The sequence below is a fragment of the Perna viridis genome, chromosome 13 (assembly GCF_037379345.1).
Source record: "Perna viridis isolate PV_CMFRI_1.1 ecotype Kerala chromosome 13, ASM3737934v1, whole genome shotgun sequence".
Taxonomy (NCBI): Eukaryota; Metazoa; Mollusca; class Bivalvia; order Mytilida; family Mytilidae; genus Perna; species Perna viridis.
In genome coordinates this window covers 26,344,617-26,366,796 of record NC_142457.1, presented here as the reverse complement: position 1 = coordinate 26,366,796, position 22,180 = coordinate 26,344,617, and the positions used below count along the sequence as shown (strand labels likewise).

General features: G+C 32.2%; 2 protein-coding genes across 3 annotated transcripts in view; one reads left to right on the top strand and one right to left on the bottom strand.

Annotated features, from left to right (window-relative positions):
- LOC148600127 (alpha-catulin-like) overlaps positions 1 to 7,387 on the top strand; it is a 59,226-nt gene extending 51,839 nt beyond the window's left edge. For both annotated transcript variants that reach the window (XM_088559167.1, XM_088559166.1), the window contains 2 exons: positions 119 to 202; positions 1,044 to 7,387. In XM_088559167.1, the coding sequence (XP_088415293.1) occupies positions 119 to 202; positions 1,044 to 1,223 (264 nt within the window). In that variant the 3' untranslated portion in view covers positions 1,224 to 7,387. The remainder of the gene's footprint in view (positions 1 to 118; positions 203 to 1,043) is intronic.
- Positions 7,388 to 8,734: 1,347 nt separating this feature from the next.
- On the bottom strand, positions 8,735 to 18,193 carry LOC148600126 (heat shock 70 kDa protein 12A-like). Its single transcript, XM_088559170.1, has 5 exons — positions 18,052 to 18,193; positions 16,636 to 17,012; positions 15,098 to 15,316; positions 14,262 to 14,412; positions 8,735 to 10,787 (listed from the first exon to the last, which is right to left on the bottom strand). Exons 2-5 carry the CDS (start codon positions 16,942 to 16,944, stop codon positions 9,733 to 9,735), a joined length of 1,734 nt encoding a protein of 577 aa, XP_088415296.1. The 5' UTR covers positions 16,945 to 17,012; positions 18,052 to 18,193; the 3' UTR covers positions 8,735 to 9,732.
- Between the last annotated feature and the right edge of the window lie 3,987 nt (positions 18,194 to 22,180).

Here is a 22,180-nt window from a genome sequence, read left to right as displayed (position 1 = left end):
TCTGTTTGAAATTGTACCTTCACACAGGTTACTGGTTTATCCAGGGTTTGGTTTAGACAGGTTTTGCTGTAGTATGAAAACTGTAGATTATGTATTTAAACTTTCTATTATATTGTAGGTTGATGGTGCCATACAAGAAACAAAGAATCTGATGAATGTCATTGCTAAAGTTGTGACAACATCTTTTATCTGTGCTACAAAGGTAGGGTATCAGTTGTGGTTGTACAGACAGTACAATGATAATGTTCATTGGATCAGGTGTGGTATTACAGCAGGTACAATGATGATGTTCATGGGATCAGGTGTGGTATTACAGCAGGTACAATGATGATGTTCATGGGATCAGGTTTGGTATCAAAGCAGGTACAGTGATGATGTTCAATTTCTAATAAAAGTTATTTCTTCAATACTTTTAAACGATGCAGCCTATGTGTTTCACAAAATGGTGATAGCTATGGATCAAAAATACAGAGAAAAGACTGTCATATGTCTATGACCATGGACATATGTTTATCAAAGTAATACCTTGGATGTGGTCCTAAAGCCTTTTAAGGACATCATGTTAGAATGGAAACTTAACTTTATCCTATGAACATCTTCACTGTATGGCTGTAAATAATCCTGTGAATATCATGCCGTTTTTTTTTTCATTTTGAAAACAGTCACAATTTGGGCATTTATATACATTCATTTAAAATGAAAGCGTAATCAAGGGAACCAAGGTTATAGTGGTAATCAAAAGAATGTAATCCAGAGACAAATACCAGACATGGAAAACAGACATACACAACAAAAAACATAAAGTAAATAAAACCATACATATAAAGTAACAAAAGCAAATGAGCAACTCGGACTCAACTAAAAACTAGGAGCGTGGACCAGGTGCACCGGTAGGGTAGACGTTCTCTGCTTTTATAGAGAATATTTACTATTGAATCTTCTCTGTTATGTACCAGTTGGTTCTTTTGATTGTTTGCTATGTTTTTAGAAACAAAAAAATGTTTTTGTATGGCCTTAGCTGATTGTATTTTTTATCACTACAGTATAGTATAGACTATAGAAGATCTCCAGGTGGAACAAGGAGATGGAGGACACAGTATGAGCACCGATCTAGTAGTGATTCAGAGTCTATGCACAGCAGTACCCAATCAGACGGACTTAACAGAAGCTCTTCCTCAAATAAACAATTCTCAAGTAACAATAGCTTAGAAAAAGAATCATAGCATAGAGATGTTTTTATGTGAAACAGAGTTAAGACGGGATTCACAGCAATAGAATTTTGGTAGGAAATGAACTTGGTCTGAGTTTGGTTTCCTGGAAATCTGTAATCAAGTCTTCAATCTTCAATTGTTATTGTAGACACATTTTTCCAAAGCTTATGTAAGTTCCTTTTGTTGTCAAGGATTTACAAGTACTTTGTGAAATGATACCCTGATTCTGTTGAATGGATTTGAGGAAAAAATTCATTGGAGGTTTTTATGAAATCAAGCACATTGAGGGTAAACATGAGCCTAAATATTTAAATATAAATAAAAATTTAGGGAGATAACTCTGTAAATGATACTGAAATAAAATAAAGACTACTTGATTTTTCATGTGAATTTTCTCCTCTCTTATTTTGGATATTTTGTTTGAAATGATATAGTTAACAGGAATTAACATGTGGTTTTTCATATAACCCTTTTTCTTGGAAGATGAAAAATTATATAAAATGTATTGTAGAATTCAAAATTAGGGGAGATAACTCTGTAAATGACAGTAAAATACAACAGAAACAGTCTGATTTTCAATGTGGATTTCTACTAAGGGCAGACAGGTCGGATTGAATGATTATAAACATTTTATCATATTGACACATAAAATAACTTAATAACATTATAAAAGTATGTAGCATTTCTGGGGTTTATTACAAATAACAAAATTTGCATGCTTCTCACAATGACTGCTACTTAAGGAGGTAGACCTAGGGTAAGGGACACAACCCTTACAAATCATTGGAACGTTTGTTTTCAGCATTTTACATCAATGTCATGTAAGCATCAAAGTAACTTGGATTGATTTCATTCTGTATCAAATGAAAGTTTGATATGCTTTGGTGAAATTGAATACAATACAAATATATCACTGACTTCATGAATTATGTCCCTTACCCTAGGTCTACCTCTTTAAGTGCATACAAACTTCATGAGTGATTTCAACAGGACCTTTATTTCATAGATTTATAGATGAATACAAATAGGCAAAAATAAGATGAAATATTTACATGTATTAGTCTCTATAGTTTAGCAATGTACAGTACATGTCATGTGTATTTTGCCTTTTCCATCAGTTTGCAGTGGATACATTTGAAAAGTATACTTTGAGCTTTTTGTTGTTGGTAGAGGCTGCATACAATAATTCTTCAGCTTAGTCAAATCAATATGGGATTGGTTGAAATTTCTGCCCATCAATTACCTTGATACACCAAAGAATGGTGGAAAAGCTTAATCAACCTGGCATGGGGTGTGTAATATTGCCCATTCACCTGTTTGTCTGTTTAAGTCTTGTACAATAGTACAGAAACATTTTGATGATTTTTTTCATCATTTTTACAATAAATTTTATGAAATAAATGCATTTATTCCTTAATTGTTAGTGTTTGTAAGAATCAGACAGAATGGAAAAAAATCAGAAACATGCATGTCAAAAACCCATCGATCTGTCTATATAATTTCACTCAATGGTGCTTTCTCTATTTGAAAAGATCATTATTTGATCTCTGCATCACTGGCTTTGCTCAGAAATTTTTCAATAGAATGTTAGAAAAAGGAAGGTTTTGGCAGAGTTATCTGCCCTTGAAAAGTACATTTTCTGTGCATTTCAATGAAATTATAACTCAATTTACTAAAGTGGTATGGATTCTTATGGTGCAAATAGTCAAATTACACTATCAAAATGATGAATTTTTTCATACCATGTCTCACCCACTGCGTGATACTTAAAGACACTGACACAAGTTTTGATGATAAATCTTTGTAAATGTATGTAGTGTATACTAATCTTCTATATATTGATGTTGTATATCTCTAGATGTCTAGATGAACTTTTGTATGAAACTTTAATTTTTTTTGGTCTTTATTTTTACATAAAATACATATAAATTATTTATTTATTTGATTGTACATACAAAGAATAAAGGTTGTCTACATAAATAAAATATTTAAGGAGGGTTACCTAGGGTAAGGGACACAACTCTCGCAAATCATTGGAATGTATGTATTCAGCATTTTACACTAATATCATGTAAGCATCAAAGTAACTCGGATTGATTTCATTCTGTTTCAAATAAAAGCTTGGAAGGCTTTGGTGAAATTATAATGATACAAACATATCATTTATTTCAAGAGTTATATTCCTTACCCTAGGTCTACCTCCTTAAATAGAATGCCATAATTCATTTATTATTATAAAAATCATTTTCATTGGCAATATGGCAACTGATTGATCAACTTCAAAGTTTAGCAAATTATTGTGTATTTACATGTTGCTAGAAAAGTTTTTTGATTGTTTCTTATATATAATGATGAAATTACATGTACTAGAAATAATCAAAAACTGATATGATATCTCCAATTTGTTTATGTCTGTAATTTTCATGATTGACCATATGATTTGAATATCATGAATATTCAGGACTGATATGACCATGTGACTTGATGTCATTTTCACAATTGACCATGTGATTTAGAATCATAAAAATTCATGACTGATATAACCATGTGACTTGGTGTTATTTTCATGATTGACCATTCTTTTGTTAATGGGTGCGATTAGATTTAATATCTAATGGAGTGCAAATATTTATGATTGAATTTAATATGTAATTGTGTGCAGTATGTATGTTTAAATAGATTTTGTGTATGCTTTGTTTTGATTTTTGCAGAACTTTGGGAGAACAGAGTGATTTTCTGTACTTGGTCATGCATCATTCTTTTAATAATTATTTAAATTTAGATTCGGTGACATTCTATTAACCCGAAAGTTGAAGCTTGCATTCCTAATTTTGTATTTCCAAATTTCTTGCATAGTTTATTGTAGTCTAATACTTTAGCACTTATTATTCATTCCTATACTTAAAGTGTATTTTAGATTTTTCCCCAGTTCAGTTATTGATAAATTTATCTCACTCATTCCAGTACAAAATATTTATTTAACAACTTTCCATTCCCCTTTTATTGTGCATGTTGATATCCTTATGACTAGACTGTGGACATAATAAGGCCATTTAAAATTTCTTTTCTTGGTTCCCTGGGTTTTTTTAATGTCAAGAATTCAGCAATAGGATTGTTTTCATAATACCCTAGCTCCTTGGGAGAGTGGGTATGCTGTGTCTCCTTAATTTCATAATTCTGTAACACATTTTCGTAACAAAATTCTCAGCGTTTGTTAATCACAGGCTGTTGATATATTATACAAATCTTTATATGGGTATACTTTTTGGTGTAATGTGTTTTCTTAATGGTATGAGGTATTCTTCCCTTTGCCAAAAAAAAAACTGAAATTTTCCTTAGAGAATTTTATTATACAGAAATTTCTTCACATTTTTCTCAGCTACTATTCATCACAGCTTGCTTGTAAATTGTTTTCAGCCTCTTATGGGGATATTGTATCGTGGGATGTGTTTTTGTATTCATATGACATCTACTTCCTGTTTACCAAAAAAGCATCAATTTTATCCTTTTATTGTGATGGAAAGCAGGGGTATCAGTGGTAAACCATTGCTCAAAAGTTTCTCATTACTCTTGTACACAATGTAGTTGCTTTTTACTGGGTATATTTGCATCATAAAAAAGAGTTAAGGAAGTCCGTTGAACCAAGGAATAGATTTAAGTTTGCCTTAGTTTATATTTATTTATTTACATGTATATATTACTAATTAAAAGTACGTCTCCATCTAAGAATGAGGCAAAATGTTTAGAAGGGGTGGCACATGAAGGGAAACATACAGACATTTTATTGCATTAACCAAATATTTATACCAGATAAACTCCAAAAATAACCATCAAAGTGTTTGTAAAATTTGCCTTTTTAAGTTATTGATAGGCCAAATTTAGTTGAAATGCACTAAGGAAAAATGTGGGAACATTTTTAAAACTTATATCAAAATATCTGCATCACAAATATTTCAGGATAAATTCAAATAGCTTTTCAGTTGTTTTCTAGATATATTGAATATATTTGAGGCAAAAAAAGACCAAATTGAGAAATATGATGTGCCACCCATAGCCTGATTCTTACAAAGAATAATACATCTTATGTAATGTATTGTATTAGAAATAAGTGTAAGCTGAATTATTAGAGGACCAACTCTCATTTGCTGCATGCTTTACACTCATACTTAATGCCAGTAAAATATTATTATCATAAATTTTGTCTCTCTTGATAGAATGTATTTTATTTGTATCAATGTTTTTTTGGTGTTTATCTTTGCATTGAGTGAAATTTAGTTTAAAATACATTGTTTACTGGCATTGCAAGAAAACATTTTGAGTGAATAAACAGAATATATATTTTTTAAAACAATCTTAAAAAAATAAAAATTGACAGTCAATACTGTAAATGTACTAATTTCTGCAGTAGCTATTTTTCACAGATTCTGTCAAGTGAACATATTTGCGGGTACCAATTTTCAGTTTCAAAAAAGGTTTGGCGTTATATATTTTTTCTAAATTAATTTTGCTGGTACTGTTTTTCGCAGTTTTCTGTCCACCACGAAAATAGTAAAAATTAGGATGTTTACGGTAATATGATTCAAATGAGACTAACTATCTAGTTGTTTGAGCTTTTTATGCTAAGACCATCAGGTTTGCTGATTATTAACCAGCTTGTCTGTGTACAAAAAAAATTCTATATTTCAAGGTAAATTTGTATCACACTTTTAAAAAAAAATCATATTCTTTGGCATTGTTTAAAAAAACACACTTGCCTACCTAGCTTTGGATTTTTTTGCATTCCATGAAGTAGTGTTTATTTTACCCTTGCAACATTGGTGTACCCTAGAAGAGGTAGAAATACATGTGTATATAAAATATATGTAGTGTATGTTTATTTGAGCATCTAGAAGTGTTGTAAAAGACAGACATACTCTGTTCCATTCATTTACTGTATGTAGGATCTAAGAGCATTCCATTCTACTTACAAATCAGATTCCTTTCTTATCAACTAATCATACTACTTCTTGAATGATACTGAAGACATTATTTAAAAGGGGAAAAACATATGGATTCTGCAAAATGTCGCCTGAATAGTAAGTAGAACTGAGAAATGTAGCGACTGAAAAAGAACAAAAGAGCACTTTGTAGATCCAATTTTAGTTAGGGTATTTTTTCGAACATCACCTAAAAAGATGATAACTCGTAAGTAGTTAAGTCAGATAAAAGACATCCTTCATCATTATTGTGAAATCTATTATGATTTTTCAACTTTGATGAGGACATTTGTTACAATGTATTCCAAATACTGTAAACACTTTAATTTTGGATTCTGTCAAGTGAATATGTTCAGGGGAAGCAATTTTGGCGGTTTGAAAAAATTGTAAATGTTACGAGTTAAAAATCAATTTTACAAGTATTATTTTTCGCAGTTTTCTGACCACAATGAATAGCGAAAATTCATTTGTTCTGTTTGGATAAAATCATCTTTTGGTGATGTCATATTTTTTAAACATTAATTTATATTTTCAGTAATGTTCTGTTCCTGATGATCTATAGCCATATAAGACTAATTATTGACAAGTATACCTCATGTTATACAATTTGCCTTTGATGTGCAATTATTTCACTTTTATATGCGTGTTTGGTTTTCCAATGCAATTGTTTTTAGTTTTATTTTATTCCTGTTATATCTGGTTCGGCTGTAAATCGTGGCTTGCATATTTTTCAGTAAAACATGTGTAAGGTCTTCTTTTTTATGGGAGTGGACAAGTCTCTTTGTTGCTATTACTTCCTAATTCAATAAAAATAGTCATAAGACATAATTTAGGTTGTTATTTTCCCGTAACTTACACAGAATAACCTAATAATAAAAATGCAAATGCCAATGTTATTTTATCCCCATGCTTTTTAAAAGCTACATGTAATGTTTCACTCGCTTTCTAAATTCATCTTTTGTACCTAATAAAGTCCACTTAGGCAAGGGGATATTTGGCAGATTTTTAATGACCTAGATTTAAGCGAAAAAAGATTTTTGCCAAAAAATTCCTATTAAACAGTGGGTTTAATTTATTAATTATCCTATTTGCTGTATGTATAAGCTTTGAAATGTTCATATTATGCGTTTTTGCTCTATTTTTAATTCATTTTGTAAATGGATTCATTTTATTGTTATAAAATAAACTTGTGACATAAAACTGCGTTTGTTCCCTTATTTTTCAAAAGGAATCAAGATGACAAGATATTTAAAGCTGCAATGTTGTGGGGAACATCATTACTTTCCAAGAGAGAAGAAAATGTAAATGGATTCATTTTATTGTTATGAAATAAACTTGCGACATAAAACTGCGTTTGTTCCCTTATTTTTCAAAAGGAATCCAAATGACAAGATATTTAAAGCTGCAATGTTGTGGGGAACATCATTACATTCAAAGAGAGAAGAAAATGGTAACGAAGAGTCACCAACACTACATCACTGTAAAAAATGCAGTCAGTGGGCCTCTGATTAATGATGATAATTTTCCCACACCCAGAGTCTGCCGTAGACTATCTCCTTTAACAACATAATATATAGGTAGAGCAAAATGGGCATCACAGTGTACCATTAACATATAAAGAAAATTAAAATTCAAAAAAAATTAGGAAAACATAGGTTTTTCTCGATTGAAAGAGACTCAAAAGATGTGGTGGGGTAGAACTAGTTTGATGGGCATCAAACGCTCCTACCGCAAATGTAGACAAAGCACTATACAAACTCGCACGATAAAACTTAGTCCGAAGGAGACCCGATTCTATGGTAAAAATAGGAAAGAAATATTACAAAGCATACTAGTAATACATTTAATAATAAACAAGGAATGACTAGCTGTCCCTGACATACCTGCATATATTTATATTCATTGAATTGATCGAAAGAATAGGCCTCACGATAAAGCACCTTAATCATGATACTTCATAGTTTAAAAAGTATGATGATATCACTGACTATTTTAGAAAAGTATAAGTCCTTTCATACCGGTAATTAGGTCACACAGTATAAAATTACACGAAAGGTTTCTTTTTATTTTCTATTTGCAGGACAAAAACTATCGCAATGTATTAAATTCTTTTTGGTGAGCGTGTGAAACTTTAAACTGTTCGTTCTTTTCTAATGTGACTTTTCTTCGAATAGTTTTATTGGAAGGTTTTTTTACAAGCGTTATTTCTGGATTATGTTTTTTTACTCGTTCGAATCGTAGTTCACAAGGGTAATGAATAAGAGATGGGTACCCCTCTTGTAAACGAAGGAAGGAAGTACGGATAGAAGGAACGACGGACATCCCTGTCACAATGTACTCCCAATGTACAAGGGGATGGTAAAAAAGTTATTTCATTTAAATTCAGTTATATTGTTGTAACTTTTTGAACCAATTTCCTGGCATAATTACAAACTTTCAATGTTAAATCATATATCAGATTTAATAAAAATAATTGTTCAAAGTTTTCGACTTGCTGCCTTTTATCATTACTTGCATGAGGTAAACGAACACTAAAAGATATGTCGGTAAAATATGAAGAAACCAATTTTAATTTTCAAAAACATTTTTTAATATAAAAATGTAACAGATAAATGCTTTTGAATTATTAATAACATACTGTACATCATCTTGATTATTGTTTATATTTGATATTACTGACTAACATATAAAATAATAAAAGATGTTCTACACAATTAACGCGATGCATGAAACTTTTTGTTGAACGTGCGAAACTGTCAATTGTTCGTTTATTCCTACTGTGACTTTTCCTTGAATAGATTTATTATAAGGTTTGACAACTGTTATTCCTGGATTATTTTATTTTTTACTCGTTCGAATCGTTGTTCACAAGAGTAATGGATAAGAGATGGGTACCCCTCTGTGTAAAAGAAGGAAGGAGGTACGGATAGAAGGATCGACGGACATTCCTATCACTATATACTCCCACGTTACATGTAGATGGTAAAACAATTACAGGAGACACCCCTATCACTATACACTCCCACTTTACTTGTAGATTGTAAAGCAGTTACAGGAGACACCCCTATCACTATATACTCCCATTTTACATGTAAATGGTAAAACAATTACAGGAGACACCCCTATCACTATATACTCCCACTTTACAAGGGGATGGTATAAAAGTTAAAGGAAATTTATTTCAATTAAATTCAGTTATACTGTTGTAACTTCTTGACATAGTTACAAACTTTCAATGTTTTATCATAAATGACACTTACTAAAATGATTGTTCAAAGTTTTCGACTTGCTGTTTTATTCATTACTTGCATTAGGTAAACGAACATTCAAATAGATGTCGATAAAATATGAAAAAAAACATTTTAATCTACGGAAACATAGTTTAAATATGAAAATGCAACAAATAGATGTTATAAGTAACATAACATCTTGATTATTGTTAATAAATGATTTTACTAACTAACATATAAAATAATAAAGGATGTCATACATAGTAACTTAAGGATTTTCTCAGTAGAAAATATGATATATTTTTGGAATCCCAACTAAATGAGATTAAAATTTGCGCATATCTTAAGCCCTGAATTTCTGTCTTCTGCAACAAGCCCTATCTCAGTGTCTCCAAAAATATATTCAACATCGACATATCTGATGTCTTCACAAGTGTCTGAAAATGTAATCGTCGGTTCGCAGAGTAACCTACAACCCTCATCGTCGATAAACGACGGATACGGTTTTTCCGACGTATAGATCATCAAACTCAATTTGTCTTGGTTTTTGTACAATGTGTGGTAGGATTTCTTCACCTTCGTGCCAGACTTTACCTTCTCATCTTGGCTTATAATTATAGAGAATATGTTGTCCACTCTTTCCTCTCCTTCGATCTTGACCATACGGTTCTGTTCATACTTTCTTGCATCAAAAGGAACATAGGTTTTGACTCCATAGGTAAATCGCATTACTCTTTCTTGAATGTAATCCGATCGATGGCCGTACAGAACTGCCCCCTTTAACACAGACAAACCGCTATCTTCAGGAACAATCACTCGTTTCCCTGGAAAAGCTTCTTTGACTGCATCTTGTACGAAGCGGCATTCAGAAAATCCCCCTACAAGAAGAATCATGCTGACCTCTGCTGTTGTTGAATGGGATAATATTTCTTTCATGAGTAAAACGATATTTTCTATTGTCGGTCTGAACATCTTCTTCCCGGTTTCCAAATCAAGACGTATCTTATCCCCAACAACATCAATTTCAGACTTAAGTGAGGAACTCTGAAGAACATCGGGAAAATCTTTCTTGTGAAGGCTCTTACATAATGTATTCAGAACGCCCATCGGTAGACCAATATTTATTTTTGTCTTCTGTTTTGGTTTCATCGATCTTTTTGCACTTTCAAATTCTCTGCCAAGATCGAGGTACTCTAAAGGATGATTTTGCTTCATAGTTGGAAAAGCGTTCTTACCAATCACTTTACTGAGTAATGCAAACAACTCCTTGTCCACTGACGTACCCCCACATGCGTTGCCAGTAGCTCTGTATTTTTCTTGCAAGTGATTATTGGATGTCTTTTTATGCACAGTAATGTCAGCAGTACCTCCTACAACATAGTTATGCTATCACTGACTCTATTTAGATAAAGCAACCCTCATATTTACAGTTGTAACCTTCTAAACCAAACCATACAATGAAGTTGGTTCGCTCCATAAATTTGAATTATAACTTTAAAATTTTTTATGGAGGCCGTGGAGGACTACGCAAGACAATGAATAAAATGAGAACAAGAAAACATTGATTCTCTGTCAGAGTGGTTAAAGGCTGTGAGGTCTTTAATTTTTAAATGAATGAAAGTTTTAAGTTGGTCAATTAGTGCCAATGCTACATCAGTTATTAAAGACCCCGATGTAGCAAAAACACTGTCTACTATACATAAAAAATATGTTGTCGTACTAACAGACAAAGCCCAAAACAACATTGTTTTGTCTGGAAAACGTTTTACATCCAATGTTTATTATCAGAGGTAGACGTAGAAAATAATAGTAGTGATCAGACCTTTACTTCCTCTTTTGGTCTCTCTACCAAGGACGATGATTGTGATTTACCGTCTATGTACTGGATTCCTAAACGCCACAAGAATCCATACAAATAACGTTACATAGCTGGATCTGCAAATTGTAACACTAAACCTCTTTCAAAACTTTTAACTTCTATACTCACAGCTGTCAAAGAGAGTCTGGTCTGTAGTCCTACCAAAACACGTGTTAGTCCCGTAGTGGTATTAATTCAATGTGGATCCTGAAATATTCAAAAGATCTTTTGGAGACAATCAGTTCAAGGCTATTATCAAACTATAATAGCATTAAAACCTATGATTACTTCTATTCCCCATACTCAATTAACATCCCGACTCAAAAACATTATACATCGTTGTTTTGTTTTGTTTTGTTTTGTTTTGTTTTTTTAAAAAAAAAAATAGAGAAGATGTTTACAAAATGCTGAAATTTTTAGTCGACAACATATTTGTCCAGTGTGGTGGACGCGTTTTTCAACAAACGGTCAACATTCCAATGGGAACAACTTATGCTGCTCTACTTGCTGAACTATTTCTTCATTCTTGTGAGGCTAACTTTATAGCTGATCTGATCCGAAAGAAAGAATATCGTTTAGCTAGATCCTTTAATCTCAGTTTCCGCTGTATAGATGACGTATTATCTTTAAACAATACTATTTTCGGGGATTTGATATTTCGCATCTACCCCATAGAACTTGAGATAAAGAATACTACAGACACTGTGAGGTCAGCCTCATATCTTGACCTACACTTAGAAATCGACGGTAAAAGGAAAACACTGACCAAACTTTACGACAAATGTGATGACTTTTCATTCAGAATTATCAACATCCCTTCAGCATCTGCGTATGGAGTGTTCATATCACAACTCGTACGTTATGCCAGAGCTTGCCGAAACTACGCAGACTTAATGTATCGCGCTAGTCTTCTGATAAATAGGCTTCTGAAACAGAGTTATGATGTTACAAGATTGAAGTTATCACTACAGACGTTTTATGGTCGTCACAATGAACTCGTGGATTGCTACGGTGTATCCATCTGCGCCATGAAAACCGTTCAACATGTCATAGTTTTCATTTCCTCTTTTGCTTTTGTTACTTTGTATGTATGACTTTAGTTACTTTATGCTCTTTGTGGTGTATGTCTGTTTTCCATGTCTGGTCTTTGTCCCTGGATTACATTTTTTGATTACCGCTAGAATCTTGGTTCCCTTGATTAGTCGTTCGGTTTACACAAGTGTTTGGTTTACCAAGGTTCAAATACATTTGAATTAAAATAAAGTGATTTTAAAAAAATGTCTGGTTTAAAAAGTTTTTGGATTATTTATTAAAGTTTGGTATAAATAGGTTTTACTGTATAAGATTGATTGTCAAAAAGTTGTGGAATGATTGTAATATGTTTCGGTCAATTAAGAACTAAAAATGATCATGCGGTGCACCATGAAAATAGCTAGTAATGCAAGGAATGCATGCACCACATGTCATGAGGTTATTTCAAATAGTCCCAAATCATTTTATATTTAAGTGTTAGTATTTGAAAGAATCAGGCAAAATGGGAAAAATCAGAAACAAGCATGTCAAAAACCCACCGATCTGACGATGTAATATCACTCAAGGATACTTTCTCCATTGAAAAAAAACATTATTTTATATCTGCATCATTGGGTTTGCTCAGAAATTTTTTTCAATAGAATATTAGAATAATGAGGTTTTTGACGGAGTTATCTGCCTATGAAATGTTCATTTTTAGTGCATTTCAATGAAATTATAACTCAATGGTCCAGCATAATATGGAAAATCCTGTTTTTTTTCCATGATTCTAATGGTGCAAATGGTCAAATTACACTATCAAAATGATGGGTGTTTTCATACCAAGTTTAACCTATTGCCTGATTCTTGCAGGGACTGACACTTAATGTATAACGTCACAATGACATGGTAATATTTAAATTCGTCAATGAGAAGATCAATAAAAAAAATAGAAACCAAACGGAAGACAAAATCCAAAATTCAATTATTTTGACTAGAATGAAATTTCAATGAAATTATAACTCAATGGTCCAGCATAATATGGAAAATCCTGTTTTTTTTCCATGATTCTAATGGTGCAAATGGTCAAATTACACTATCAAAATGATGGGTGTTTTCATACCAAGTTTAATTCATACTGACACTTAATGTATAACGTCACAATGACATGGTAATATTTAAATTCGTCAATGAGAAGATCAATAAAAAAAATAGAAACCAAACGGAAGACAAAATCCAAAATTCAATTATTTTGACTAGAGATTTTTTTTTTATTTGAGGGTTTTTGACTCCTTCTTATAATAATTCATATTATATAGCTTCTGCTGACTGGGTTTTTTTTACTCGATGGTTTCCAAATAGTGAACTAGGTGGTGGACTTAACGCAGACAGTGTTGCCATAGATGTCAAAGTGGCACTGGTTCGAGTCAGGGTGATGGAAAATTAAACCATAAATGTGCTTTGTCATTTTGAGAGTTCCATGCTCCCAGTTTTTTGTGGAGTTCGAGTTGCTCATTTGCTTTTGTTACTTTGTATGTATTATTTTAGTTACTGCATGTATGTCGGTTTTCCATTTCTGATCTTTGTCCCTGGGTTACTTTCTTTTGAATACAACTAGAACCTTTGTTAGCTTGATTACTCTCTCGAACATCATTGGGCAGTTTGCATTAGCTTACACATTAAAATTTAATTATGAATCAAAGAAAAACATATAATAGTAAGGTATAAAAATAAAGAATGTAAAAAAAGGTATATATAGATATGATGTATGAAAGATAATGCATGATAGAGGCAGAAATGTTACAAATCATATAGGTATAAAAATGAGGCATGAAATAGTGAAAAAAATACTAGGCATTATGTTAGTATAAGGTCTGATTTATGTAAACACACTAGGCATATTAGGAATGGAATTTGTTATAAATATTAGGCATGATGTAAGTTTAAATAACAGTCTTCAAATTATTAATAATACCTCCTAAATCCACTACCATATATGTTGTCCCGACTTCACTCATCGCAAAACCATCTGATCCAGACAATTTCTCTGTAGGTAAATACTGACAGTAGATTGAAGCAGCTTCTGGTTCCAGAGCAAGAACCATTTGATCTCCTGGAATGCCCGCCTGCAATATGTACGTAAAGAATGTACTGTAACTTACAAATAAACCACTGAGATATCAAAATCATAATTCAACTATTTAAGTAGCACTCGTGGTAAGAATCATGGTTGGAAAGTCTACAATTTACTTTTGATATTTTATTTAAAATGTAACAAAAAGTAACATGTGGCTTTTCATATAACCCTTGTTCTTAGGAGATAAAATGTGTATAGAACGTACAGTAGAATTCAAAATTAAGGGAGATAACTCTGTAAATGATACTAAAATAATTTTCAATGTGAATTATCTGGTAAGAGCGGATAGATTGGACTCAATAATTATACATTTTCTCATATAGACCTATAAAGCAACTTAATTACAAAAATAAAAATGTGTCTTTTGGGGGTGTAGTACATATTACAGAATTGCATGATTCTTAGCTGGAGTGCTAAAAAACTAGAGATTAAAACATAATAAGAACACGAAGACGGGAAACAAATATTTTTGTAATAAGAACAAATAGTTTTAAATTTTAACAAATATTCTCTTCATGGAAAGAAAAACAAAAATATTAACACGAATTTGTGACACATATAGAATGCAAAGACAACGGATTACTGCGAATAGATGATTACGAACGTCACAAATTAATTCTTGAACCCAAACGTTCAAGTGATTTAAAAAGTGTGTTTAATAAAGATTAATTTACCATCTCAGCACTTTTTCTCATAAATTCTTTTGCTGAATCCGTCCATATAGCAGGAACAGTAAGAACGTAGAGGATTTCTCTAGGTTCAATTGTTTTACCACAAGTTTTTAGAGTCTCTAAAAGATGATCCACTAGAGCCTTGATTGAAAACTTGAAGACATCAACAGCAGGGACAGTCTTTCCTGTTACATCTTCAAGCACCATAGTTTTTGTTATATTCTGGTTGGAATTTAAATTAAAAGAGGTCTTTAATTCATATCTTGAAATGCAAATATTTAATGTAAAGTTAGTGGACAAGAAAATGAAACTCCAAAAAGCCAGAATCGTTCATTTGTGTTTTTCAGACTGATATCTCTTACAATGCTTAACATTCATCTTATTGATTATCTGTACATTTTTGTTTCAAGTTTTGGAAGAGTTATCAAGGGAACCAATGTTATAGCGGTAATCAGAAGAATTTAATCCAGGGACAAAGAACAGACATGGAAAACAGACATACACAACAAAGAACATAAAGTAATTAAAATCATACATACAAAGTAACAAAAGCAAATGAGCAACTCGGACTCCACTAAAAACTGGGACCAGGAGCACCGGTAGGATAAGCATCCTCTGCTTTTCTAGAAACACCCACCGAGTTGTTCACAAAAAGTCAAGTCAGGGGTAGACGAACGAGGAAAGAGGAACGATGGAAATGAAACAAAAGCCATATTTTTTTCTGTTTTCTCGAAAGGATGGGACTATGAATGTTCTAAGTTAGGTTAGATCTTTGTAAAATGCAGCTGTTTTTGAGATATTTTTCGAAAAATTGCCCTTTGATCCCCTTCTGTTATAATTTTAGCAACGACGGTCATTTATTTTCGTGGATCGGAAATCCAAACTGAAATATGAACCTTTTATGGCAACTTTTATATAAAAATCTGTCGGTTAGTACCTGAAAAGAAGATTTTTTACTATAAAAACACAGAATCGGCCAAAATTTCGGTTTCACGGTACATAATTCCAACATCAGTCAACGGATCTTTCTGAAAATTTAAGAATGGCTGGACCTCTTTATTCTAACCGATGCAACCCTGTGCCAGATCATTTGTCAAATGAAACGATCTTTAAGATATTTGCGAAAAACTACTGTCTGACATATCTGTTTTATTTTTAGCAACGACAGTCATGTTTCTTTTCGCAGATCAAATAATCTTAGGCCAATTTTGTGAAAGATATCCTAAGAAACATTCATTCAAGTTTTCATTGGAATATGTCCAGTAGTTTGAGGGTGAAAGACATTTGAATTATTGTTAACAGACGACGACGGATTTCACGTGATTGCTATATCTTATATGGTCTCTTTGGTCCATTTGAGCTAAAAGGCAATCTCAATACTAGTTAATCCTAAACTATGTGCATGCCATTGAACTACATTATTATATAACAGCTACGTTGGAAAAAAATATAGAAACAAAATATATCTCAAATCGATAAACCCTACAATTTTCTAGAATGTTCTGAAACAAAATTAAACAAAAAGCAAAATACAGTCTCACCTTATTATTGTGCAAATTCATTTTGAATCTATAAAAATAGAAAAATTCATCCTTTTTTCCCTCCAGAGCTTTATCCGCATATACATCTTCGGCTTCGTATCCAAAAGCAACAAATTCCTTATTTTCGTCCAAAAGTAGACAAGTTGGTGTTTTGTACGACATCAGACTTCGACTTGAAGACTGCCATAATGCATTTACTTTTATTTTCAATGGATCTTCTTTAAAGTCGTGGAAGAAGGAGAAGGCGTACCCGCTGAAGGTTGTCCCGAAGTCTAGTGCAGCGACAATATAGCCCTTGGATGCGGCCATGGTGGGATAATAGTCAATAATCAGTAACTCTGTAATTTGTTGGTCTTAATAACATCGTTCGCAAAGTCCTGCAATTAGAAAGAGAAAAATATTTTCCGGGGTATATTAATATGACAATTATATTTTCTCCTTTAGGAATAATTTTGTTCAAATAATTAAGACAAATATCAACTTTTCCCTTGAGGGTGTTAGTTCTCCTTCTGTGGAATATGGAAGAATGGGCATAGTTTTCATATGAGATAGGAATTTTAAAAAGACGAAGTTTGTAAATTGGATTACATTTATTTCAAAATTATGTATGATTTCATTGAAACAATATTATTTAAAACTTAAATGTTGAGGAATACGAAAATGTTATTTATTTATTTATTTATTTATTTATTTATTTATTTATTATTTTTTGTGATAAGGTCATTTTTATGACTTTTTTATGAGCAAGTCGGCAGGTGTTTCTAGAAAAGCAGATGACGCCTACCCTCTCGGTGCACCTGGTCCATGCTCCCAGTTTTAATTATGTCCGAGTTGCTCATTTGCGTTTGTTACTTTGTATGTATGATTTTAGTTACTTTATGTTCTTTGTTGTGTATGTCTGTTTTCCATGTCTAGTCTTTGTCCCTGGATTACATTCTTCTGATAACCGCTATAATCTTGGTTCCCTTGATTATTCTCTCAAGTTCTTTGGGGTAGATATGATGTATCAAATCCCCAAAATAAGGATTGTTTAATGATAATACGTCATCTATATAGCGGAAACTGAGAAAAAAATCTAGCTAAACGATATTCTTTCTTTCGGATCAGATCGGCGAGTTTATTCAAGAACTCTATTTTCTATTTTTGTTCCGACAAAATTCATGAACTGATAAAGAACTCGTGCATGTCATGACTATCTTTTAAAATTTATTATCGTTGAGCATTGATAATGGAAATAAATTTAAATGATAAAAGAAGGCAACTTATACAATTGAAAGCTTCTTAAGAAAAAACGTCAAAATTCTGTTTACGAAATTAAACACAGAAATCGAAACTAGAAAGATGTTGAGAAAAGACACCTTCAAAACTTTGTTTGTATAAAAATAAAATTGCTTTACTGTAAATTAAGATACTTACTCCTAATTACAATTTTTTTAGTAAAAACGCTAATTTTTCTACCCTTTTTCTACCCTTCGAATAATTAATTTACTTCCTGTAGATTCCGCTATATTGTTACCAATGGTTGATATACCATACTAGCCCTATAAAGATCGATAAACTTTAAAAATAGAAACAAAATTGATTTAAAGGGATAATAGTGTATGATTTTGACTGTATACATATTGGTATTATTCATTTAAATCTGTTTATAATGCTGAGGACAGGTATCAAAAGTACTTTAGTTTTCGAGTTTAATGGGTCTAGAGGGTATACGGCTATTTCGTATGTCAATGGAAAGATAACTCAACGCAAGTTTTGAAGTTGTACTTAATAAAATGAAAAACGGTAAAGTTTTCTGCTACTTTGCATACATCAGAGGAGTGGTCAAAGATCAAGCTACCCCAATACACTTTATTTGATTTGTAATTTAAGTGAAAAAGTATTCAAGGAAACGAAACCAAGATTCTAGACACACACAAAAAAGAACATAAAATAACCAAAATAATACATACAAAGTAACAAAAGTAAATGAGCAACTCGGACTAACAACTAGGAGCATGAACCAGGTGAACCGGTATGGTATGCGTCATCTGCTTTTCTACAAACACCCGACGAGTTGCTCATAAAAAGTCAAGGGTAGACGAAAGAGAAAAGGAAAACTATGACACATTGATCAAATCACTTTTCATGGTGCAGATGGATACACCGTAACGATCTACGAGTTCCTGATTACAACCATAAAAAGATATCTGTTGTGATGGCTTCAATCTTATAGCAACATAACCTTGTTCCAGAAGTCTAATTTTAAGAAGTCTAGGGCGATACAAAGGGATTGAGATTTTATTGAATCTGTAACGTTTTATTTGAAGTTCAACCATATAAAGACAAATGCAATACTCTTAACATGCGTCACTGTTCATAAAACAGCCCGAAAACTAGACAAATTTTCTGGAAAACGTTTCGAGTCATACAAAATTAATAGATTGAATGTGTGAAAATTTGCAACTTCAAACACATTTTGCAAAGCTCATATTGCAGATTTAGTCTAGAAAAATATGTTTATTTTATTTGTTATTTAGAACACAATTTTTCGATATACATTATAATATTCTAGGGTGTCTTGTTATCTCTTAATCATTAAAAATGCACTAAAATGCATTTTGTTTTAAATTCTATACATGAGATTTTTACCTACAATGTCACTTTTGAAAGTCTCTTTATAACGAGTGCGTAGAGGTCTATGGAAATATGCAAGTGAAGGTTTTCTGTATTCAGATCTGCACGTTTTAGATAATCATAAATTCTTATCCAACTGAAATCAACCAAATGTAGCCATTCCAAGAACGATAACTCTTGCAAAGTGCAAATTCCATGTACAGTCTATATGATTTTTTTCTCAAAAGCGCAACCACTAAATGGAAAACAAAAACTGGTTTGAACTGTCTTTGAACAAGACATAAAACTAAATTCGGTAAGTTTTTTACATGCAAAAAACACCTTTTGTCTGATTTTTAGAAAGACTGCGACTTAAATACAAAAATCGCATGCAGCCGTAGTGATAATTTTATCACGAAAATAAAACTTTTGCAAATGTTTTAGAATCATTGAAATGCAAGTCTGAGTAAATTTGCGAATCAAACAAACACATTTGTTTGAATGACTGCAAAAACTACAAATATAGACGACCCCAAATTTTGCCGCTTTGAAATACATCGATTTAGATCAACAACTATATTCGTACATGTCAGACTTACTATAATTTTTGGGGTGAACTTCCAAACAGACTTCAAAAGACAACGTCCCTCGGCTTATTTTTATTTTCTTTTATTTTATTTTATTTTATTTTTTTTTTTTTTTTTGCCACAAAATATATGTATCGGCTAATGGTTCCGAAAAAAACAAAAAATGAAGGACTATCTACATATACAATTAGAAAACAGAACAATTACATTTAAAACTGAAGATAAAGAAAATAAGACACACAAAATAAACTTAAGCACATGTAATGTGAACCCCCACCAAACAAAAGAACAAAAAAAAAAACGGCATCAGGTGCTCCCGAAGGGCAAGCATGAAATAATGACCCTTTTTACTTGTCCTTATTTGAGTTCTCTGTGTGGTGTATGTTAAGAAATTGTTATAATTTGTATTATGTATACATTTAAGCTGTATTGCTTTTGGAAAAATAAAGTAAATAGTATATAAATTCATGTCCAATCACAATGTTCATTATCAAAATATTAAAAAAAAATAATTATATTTAACAGAGATTAATACATGCACACAGAGAAGCCAAATGACAAAAAAGAAACGTTGTTGTTCTTTACACTCTTAACGCTCGGTATAGGGTATGTAAGTCTCGTGACTCCGTGATTTCACGAAAATGGGTCCTAATCGACCATTCAAATACATAGAGATTTGTCATTTTCACAGCGTTGGGTTCAGTATGTTAACGCAATACATATTTTCGTGTAAAAATGCCAATAAAAAATGAAAATATCAGAGGAACCTTCACGTTTTTACAAATTTGACTTGTCTAATTTTACACGCTTCGGTATTTTTTTTTTTTTTTGCAAGATATTAAGACAATAAAAATGCCATCAGACGAAGAATAGTTAGGAGGAACACAGAAGAAAACAGAACATTTCAAACCATGCTTAAAACTTGGGGTGAACAAAAGTGTCAAGTGTTTTGAAGGGTTAGCATTTCCTGCTTATTGTAGAAAAGTTGGCGTTTTTCTCGTTGGATCCCAAGTCATGTCAATTTTGTCTTTAAAGATAGATATACGTATCGCATATTTATTTAATTTGAAGTTCCAAATACTGGGATCAACCAAAATGATAGAGAAGTGAAATTAAATATAGAAATACGAAATATACAGGACGCTTCACCAGAAAGACTTTCCAGATGTTCTTAAGAAAAAAAAGGCGTCAATTGTCATCTGGAAGAAAATACAGAGCTACTGTCAACGCATGTGGTTATACGTTAGTGAACAAGGAGTTATTTGAGCTGCTTACTTATGTGATTGACAAGAATGCGTTCTCTACTTTAGGACAAAATCATCCTCTCGAGTACATGAACTTGAAAAGGAATTGGAAAGCGCTAAAAGGTTGATGACAGGCAAACTGAGAAAAAAACTATCTATCTCCAACTGATCACCTTGAATCATTATATACAAGACGCTTCACCAGAAAGACTTTCCAGATGTTCTTAAGAATTCCACATTTGGCTCTGAAATCGAACTCGTATGCGTCTAAATTTGGAAACGGGGAAAAAAGATGTTTCTATCAACAACAGAAAACATCGTTTTACTCATGAGAGAAATATTATCCCTTCTAGAAACGACAAAAATCAGCTTGATTCTTCTTGCTGGTGGATTCTCTGAATGGCGCTTTGTACATGATGCTGCAAGGGATGTTTTTCCTCTGAGAAGGGTAATTGTTCCTGAAGATAGTGTTTTGGGTGTGCTAAAAGGGGCACTTCTGTACGGACATCATTCGGATTATATTCAAAAACGAGTCATGAGGTTTACCTATGGAGTCAAAACTATTTGTTCTATGACGGACGGAAGTATGATCGAACCCGCATGGTCAAAATTTACGGAGAAGATAAAGTGGACAACATATTCTTCATCATTGTAAGCAAGGATGAAAAAGTGAAAAAAGGCACTAAGATAAAGAAATAGTATCACACAGTAAACAGGAACCAAGAGGACTTTTTCGGTCTATTTTATCCTTGATGAAGCGTCTCCGTCATTTGACTTTATCTAGTTTATAGATTATAGCCAGAAATACTTGCTAACTCCCGTTCCACAGAACACCCTTGACTATTCGGAACTTTTTTTATAAAGAGATATATATTTATTTTATTTTCAAAAATTTTATTAGTTCTTTTTTATTATCACGTCGAAAGAATATCTTTAATTTATGAAATGTGCAATAACGATTGATTTTACCTTTAAGGTGTCCGGGCTTAACGTTTGACCTTTGCCCTATACCATTTTCGTATTCTAAACACTTGAAACTGTTAATGGGAAATCTTCTAATTTATTTTTTAACAAGCTTCCTGATTAGGTGGTTATCTATGAGCAAACCAGGTTATTATG

Bases quoted from the DNA above. Each gene is read 5' to 3' on its own strand.
- LOC148600126 (XM_088559170.1), bottom strand. From the start codon at position 16,944: ATGGCCGCATCCAAGGGCTATATTGTCGCTGCACTAGACTTCGGGACA. The intron at 15,317-16,635 runs GTGAGACTGTAT...AATTCCAACCAG, and splicing joins TGAATTTGCACAATAATAAG to AATATAACAAAAACTATGGT. The intron at 10,788-14,261 runs GTATTATTAATA...ACTATGTTGTAG, and splicing joins TATGGTAGTGGATTTAGGAG to GAGGTACTGCTGACATTACT.